Genomic DNA, 7,526 nt, shown 5'->3' with positions numbered 1-7,526 from the left:
GAATTAGGATAACTACTCATCTAATCATAGGATTAAATTTGAATTCAGTCCACTCAATCTAATCTAAGTGAGCTTGCCAAACATTATATACACACGCGCACATATACTTTGTATTATTGTATTGGTAATTTACTATATTAGACTTCAAGTTTTAATTTTTTTTAAAATTAGGTTTACTTAAATGAATAATAAACGAATTTTAAATGAATGAACCGTATTAAAATAGTTTATAACTTATTTATTAAATGAATTCTAAACAAATAAATAAGTTAATGTCCTCAAATACGAATTTGATTCGTTTATAGCAACATGATTTTCCAAAGCAAAGAGAATTATTATATTGTTCCATGAAAAAAAAGAAGCGTAAATTAGGCACAAGTGGAGCAAGCAAATGATATAGGATTTAGTTTTAGAGTGGGGATTTATTAAAACAAACAGCAATAGCAAAAACGACGGCAGTCCACCAAAATTGTGCCACCATAACATGCAATGTGATGCAAAGCATACAACTTACTTTCCCGAGCGCATAGCATAGCATGCTTTCTCATTCAAATCATTAAAAAAAACAAGTGTGAGTGAAGTGGTTCGATCTCGTAATGACACATCACAGGAGTTTAATTTAAATTTTCTTTTTTAAAGTTTGAGTGAAGGCATTTTTTTTTCTAAGGAGGGGAGTTAACGTCCCTCAAATATTTGAGAGAATTAAAATCTGAACGGTGTCATATCAGAGTTGATGTAAACTGATCTCAGTAACTATATGATTGTAAATATCATAAGCAATAATCTCCTAAAAAAAAATCATCAAAAGAAACAGGATAAAAATAAAAATTCAAGAGAGACACCAAATAATAACAGATCATTTCAATACTCAAGTTCATCAATCCTAAGAACTCCTCTGTAGGACTGACTATGATAGCCATTAAAAATAAACGGAGAAAACAGTATAGGAGGTCCATAAAATGAATGTGAAGCTACAAATTAATTGATTAGCAGACCATGATTCTGTAAGTGCTTTACTAGAAGGTTTTGAAGACAAATGACACAAAATCAGTAAATCTCTAGAAAATGCATGAAAGCAGACAATCTTAAATAGAAAAATTGAAGGTTTAAGGAAAATAAGTACTTCACTAAAAGGGATTCTGATACCATAATCTAAACAAACACAATTATAAACAAATTTTCTGGTTCTTCAAGGGACCAGGCCTCCGAGTTCAAACAATTTTACTGAAAATTCGTCAGGTGTTTTCTTCTTTCCAAAACAGCCTGTAGAATTGGAAACAAGCTATTGTCTTCAAAATTCAGCTCACGAAGACTGGGTAGTACAGCCGTGCGTTCTTCCATTTTCTTCTTTAAAAGACACATCAAACGCTGGATGTAAAAATAAACGAGATGTTGAAACAGACAACCGTCTGTAAGGTTGCAGGTTCTAATATACATGCTGACCCACAAAAAACTCTTGCTCCCAGTGCTTGGAATCATGGATCCATTTCATTTTAATTTTGTTGAAGATTGCGAATTGTTTTGCCTTTTGATTAGATTAGACGTATAATGGAATCGGATTACGGACCCCGAGAGGGTCCGGAAACAAGGGATACATACAAACGAACAGTCTTTTGTGAAAGCAAAAACAGTACTCTGCAAATCCTCACATTTTGTCCCTTGAGATACGAAAGGATACAATTTCAGCCATATCTTTTCTCTTTCTTTTTTGCCCCTCCTCTCCGTTCAGCAGTCTCTATTATTTGTATATGGCAATTTACAAACTGCACCCACATTGTTTAAATTTTTATTCGCAATTTCATGGGCTTATGAACTAAGGAAACTTCGAAACTCTTTCAGATAAAATGATATATACTATTGTCGCACCAATTATAAGCAAATAAGCTAAAGAGTCTGACTCAACTGCATGCATCACTTGTTGCCATGTTCATGGAGGATATCAAAGTAGATTGAAATAAGAATCATCATAAGATTTGACTTGACAAACAGAATTAGATCACACTAGGGTTCACAGATTACAATCAATCAATCTATGCTAAACTAAACTCTGTCAGCGACTAAATAGTGGTGGTTCAGTTACATTAGCATTGTAAAGCTGCACAATGCAAAGAAACAGTGACCGGTGACTTTTCTGGTTGTCACGGAGAAGTAACTTGTTTCCTGATCCTGCTTGAACGTCGAACAGGAGTTACAACCTCATCGTCTCCATGTCCCTTCAAAAACCAAAAAAGCAGCAACAAAACACATAAGAAGCAGTTTTCGAGTTGTTGAAATTGTAAGTACGTGATTCTAATCATGGCAAAGACACTTACATGCTTGCTGGGCAGCTTCTCATACGTAGTAAAGCTACCATAAGAGTAAGAACTCAAAGAGATATCTGATGAAGCAAGAGACTCTCTTCTATAGCTTCTTCGTGACTTCCTTTCTTGGCTTTGAGCTTCACTTGAGACTTTGAGTCCTTTGCCGTGTGATGAACTCTTGAAGCTGCTCATTTCTGATGGGCACGACTCTCCTAACATCATATCATCAGCCTCTGTCTGCCAGTTCCTAGAAGCTGGATTCCCCGGCAAAGTATGCTCCGCGGCAACTGAAATTGGACTGGAATCCAATTTCTTGGTCACCACAGATTGAACCACCGCAGGACTTGTTGCATTTGGAGTTGTGATTTTTGATTTCTTTGTATGGATGAAGAAAGCCGTCACTGCAAGCAGATTTAGCAGCACAAGAGAGGTAAACCCAAGTCCAACATCTATGTTACTCTGTGGCTTGATATCATGGTTAACATCAGAATGAACTGTTGTTTCTTCAGTCTGCTTGGCTTCTGAATTGGCATTTTCGATCACTTCAGCTGGTGGGGTTAAGCATACCTCTTCTGATTCTGGTTCAATGTGATCTTCTACAACTTCATCATTGTCGTCATGTGCTCCATCAATGTCTTGATGCACTTGCTCTTCTAATTCTGCACTATTATCTTCTTGTGGATCCTCTTCAATCTCAGCTACTGAATTGGCAGTTTTGACCACTTGAGCTGGTAAGCATACCTCTTTGGATTCTGGTTCAGTGCGATCTTCTACAACATCATCAATGTTATCACGTGCTCCATCAATGTCTTGATGCACTTGCTCTTCAAAATCTGCACCCTCATCTTCTTTTGGAATCTCTCCAACCTCCTCCTCATTGGCTTCAATCTCTCTATGACTCTCTTCCAATGGTTCAGCTTTGACATCTTTGTCCTTTACAGGTGCCAGCATATACTCTTGATACTTAATTTCAGCAACAGCATCCATGTAACCAAACTTCAGGTACCCATCAGCCATGTGATTCTGCTCCAGCAAAGAAGTCAGATTACCATATTGCAAAGGTCCCAGTTTATGCATTCCTCTCAATTCAAAAATGAGATTGCAAATGTAAGTGAAATAATTGCTAGCCCACAACCAAGATTTCCGTACCAGATCCTCAAAGTTCACTTGGGCAAATTCAGTGATTTCAGGTGGGAAATACAGGTTTGAGAGGGTTACATCTTTTAGCATAGATAGATCGGTAACTGTTGAATCAGTAACCGAAGTAGACAAACAAACAAACAACAGAGCTAAAAGAAGGGCCACAACAATTGTTCTTGTAAAGAACTTTGACTTGGGTTTGTGCGTACTAGTGGGGATTGGACTGGTCTCTTCCTCTTCTTCTAGTGATTCTTCTCCTTCTTTAACTGTTTCATCTGACGAATGCTCAGATTCTTTCTGTGAATCCTCAGACAGATTTTCACTAACTTCACTGTCTGACAAGTTTTCTGAAATAAGACTCTCCTCGAGCCGCTTACCATCAATGTCCCCAATCCTTGGGTTTGGCTTATAGTGGAGAAACTGAGGTCTGGGTGACAGGTAATTGGTTTTAGGATCATAAGGTGGCATCAAAGGATCTGCATCAAGTGGTGCCAACACAGGACTTGTTGTTGAACAAGAGGTTATAGGACTTGTCTTGAATGTTGGATCAAGATTAACACAATCCTTATCAGTAACATGCCCCCATGAAGAACCAGCATCATTCTTCAAATCTAAAGGCAGCTCAGAATCAAAACCTGAACCACTTTCCAAAACTTCATTGTGACCCATATCAGTGATTGTTAAGTCACGTGAAGCCTCAATCGTCGTCTCATCCAACCCCCTCTCTAGCTTTGGTAAATCATCTTCAATTAGCCTACTTATAGCATCAGAAAATGAAACGGTCTTCTTTTTAATAGAGGTGATCTCCGGCTTCACTATGTTGCCTTCCATTACTTGGCTTTTTGCTTCAGAGGATGAAGTCGGAGATCGAAGTGGCTCATTTCTCTCAACCAAGATTTTCTTTCTTGGTGATGTAGTGAACTTTGAAGCTGCAGAAATTGTAGGTGACATGAAATTCTTAGTACCCTTGGAAACAGAAGCTGGAGAGTGGACTCTTCCGGGTTTTAAACTTGAGATTTTGCTGTTCTCTTTGTCCTCGTAATCACGCATAGAGCTTGAATTTTCTCTGCCAAATGAGCTTCTTCTAGGAAAATCTGCATCACTTCAAACACAAGAATGAGTATAACTCAGAACCCATAAACCAAAAAGATGGTCTAGTGTGTTTGTTTGTCAAGAAAGCCAAGTATAACATAAAGAAAATAACTCTATATACAAACAGAAACTGGTGCTATTTGAGTTCTACATAAACGATCCGTATCTAGGTGTCTAAAAGGAAAAAAGATTCTTTCTTTACTCTCAAGTACAACTACATTATTAATTTAGACAAATTTCAATTATCCACGAAAATTTTCCCCGTACGCATTTTCCATTTTCACAAACTGAGGAAGTGTTAACAAATGAACATTGATTAAGCATTTCAGTTCATCCTTTAGAATCCACAAACAGAAACATAAAATAACAACATCCATTTTATTTCCCTTTTCAAAACGTGTAAAAGGAAAAGATTCTTTTTCTTTTTTAATCTGAGTGTCAATTTAGACAAATTTCACAATAAAGTATCTATCCTTACATACATTGTCGAGGAAAATTTTTACCAGTAACCATTTTCGATTAACACAAAACAGAACACACTTAACTACCCACAATCAACTCTTTTTCCAACGAGCATTGACTAAAGCATTTCAGTTCATTCTTTTTAGAACCCACAAACGTAAACATGTGATACATCCATTTTCTTTCTAATACCCACAATTTTCTTGGAACCAAACAAAAAAAGACATCTTTGACACCAAAAGCGCACACAATAAACAAGTAAAGGTGAAAATATTGGAAACTGAACCTGAAGGGCTGTTAGCAGGCGTGTTAGGATTAAACCCGCCTCTCGAATTAGCTAAAATCGATGATGGCTTCGGAAACGGATTCCCACTAAAGCTCCTTCTCATGGGATCTTTACTTTCTGAGTTTCTCGGGCTAGGGTTTGGTTTCATTGATGATATTGATGAACAAGAAGAAGAAAGCTTGTTTGTTGTGGCCATGAAAATTTTGATTTTTTCAGAGATTTCAAGTTTTCTGGGTTGGTGATTTTGTCAAAATATGGAAAGAAAATGAAAGCTTTGAACCAAAATACAATCTTCAGAGATCTTGATGAGAATGAAGAGAGAGAAAGGAATTGGTAACGGCTAGTTTTCTTAGTTGGGAAGATTTAAAATGGTAGGCTTTCGACCGTTGGAACTAAAATAGATGAAAACTCAAGAGGTTTGGAGCCGTTGGATAATGTCCTCGTTTGGAAGGTTCGGATTTGATGAAAGAGTATATAGCCGTTGGTGATCTATTTGTATTAGATTAGGAATTTAATAATAGGATAAGATTATTTGTAATCTAAAAAGGGTTAATTTTGTCCTGCCCCCAAATGTTTCAATATTTTTCGCCACATACCCATATGTTTCGAAAATACTCACTCCACGTCCAATTCCGTTATTTTGACCGTTTATTCTAACGGTCAAAGGGTAAATTTAGAAATTTATATCCTAAATATTATTTGATGATGATAAATTAAATTTATTTGATAATTTAATTGATGTAATTATTATTAATTACCTTTAAATAAAAATTTTTACTGTAAACATTAATTATTAAATTAACATTTTATCTCATTTTGTTTTTCTCTAATTCAAGATAAGGGGTATTTCGGACATTTACTTAAATTTCAAATAGCTTCGTTAAACATAACGGTCAAATTAACGGAATTGGGTATGGAGTGAGTATTTTCGAAATATATGGGTACATGGCGAAAAATGTTGAAACATTTGGGGGCAGAACAAAATTAACCCATCTAAAAATTATTTTGAAAATTTTATTTTAATAAATTATTTTATTGTAAAAGTATTTATCATATAAATTAAATTATTTTTTCATTCACGTGAGAGAATAAAACGTTAAGGATGTGTTTGGTAATATTTTTCACTCAATATTTTTTTACTTTTCAAGAACAAAAATTAAAAAAATATGTTTGATAGACAATTTTGTAACAGTAAATTGAAAACAAAGAAAATAAATTCTCATTCTCTATTATTTGTGAAGAAAAGTTGGAGAATGTCAATTCGGAGTTCTCCAACTTTAAGAGAACAATGAAAAAATGTAAGAAAAAAAAAAGGAGATGTGTTAGTGACTTATGTTCCTAGGACCCACATATAAATCTCATTTAATTTTCTTTCTTTCTTTCTTTATTAAAATCTTATCCCTCTCACCCCGCAAGCTCCCTAATAAAATATTTTCATACATAAAAATAATTTACACAATTTGTGTTCAACTTTTAATTATTAAATTATAAAATAATATATAATTATAACCGTAAATTTATTTTATTTGATCAAAAGTAAAGACTAAATTAATGTAACTAAAAATTAGTTTGGAAGTAGTATGGTGTGATTTACTTATGTCATGTATAATGATTTTTTAATATATTTTTTTCCTTTCTCTTTAATGTTTTAACTAATGGCCATTGTTACAAACATGCAAATAATTAGGTATATGTGAATACAAAAATAATCTTTCATTTATTTTTTTATAGTATTTTTTGGAATGTAAATTTGAAATGCCCAGTTGTGGGCGGGTTCATTTACATTTTATTTTATTTAAATTAATAATAAAAAATAAAAGACTAATAAAAGAAATTGAATAATATATAGTTCAAAGATGTGTTTTATAAAATATTATGCCAAACAGATTTTCATTATTTTTCATTCTTTCCAAAAAACAACTAAACACATTTTTATTATTTTTCATTTTCATCTATTATTTGAAAATAAGCTGCTAAATACGTTTTCAATTTAAAAAATATCACATCAAAACACATATTTTTTTCTTTCATAGAACAAATATAAAAAAAAAACACTAATTAAAAAACAACAGCACACTAAACTTCATATAGCACTCTTAAAAGATTTTATCATTAAATCAACTAACATTTATATTTGGGGAATGAAACTGGGTGATCAAGATAAGGTATTTGCTCATACATAATTGTACTCTCCTTAAGTAAAAAGTGAGCAAATAGTTGATAGGCTACCAGGATGTTAGCACATC

At 33.9% G+C, this 7,526-nt stretch overlaps 1 protein-coding gene across 1 annotated transcript; it reads right to left on the bottom strand.

Annotated features, from left to right (window-relative positions):
• Positions 1-1,978: 1,978 nt before the first annotated feature.
• Positions 1,979-5,615, bottom strand: LOC18034389. The gene is made up of 3 exons (XM_006422670.2): positions 5,281-5,615; positions 2,313-4,534; positions 1,979-2,213 (listed from the first exon to the last, which is right to left on the bottom strand). Exons 1-3 carry the CDS (start codon positions 5,474-5,476, stop codon positions 2,139-2,141), a joined length of 2,493 nt encoding a protein of 830 aa, XP_006422733.1. The 5' UTR covers positions 5,477-5,615; the 3' UTR covers positions 1,979-2,138.
• Positions 5,616-7,526: the final 1,911 nt, after the last annotated feature.

The sequence above is a fragment of the Citrus clementina genome, unplaced genomic scaffold, assembly GCF_000493195.1.
Source record: "Citrus clementina cultivar Clemenules unplaced genomic scaffold, Citrus_clementina_v1.0 scaffold_8, whole genome shotgun sequence".
NCBI classification, from domain to species: domain Eukaryota; kingdom Viridiplantae; phylum Streptophyta; class Magnoliopsida; order Sapindales; family Rutaceae; genus Citrus; species Citrus x clementina.
This window is presented reverse-complemented; position numbering and strand designations above follow the sequence as displayed.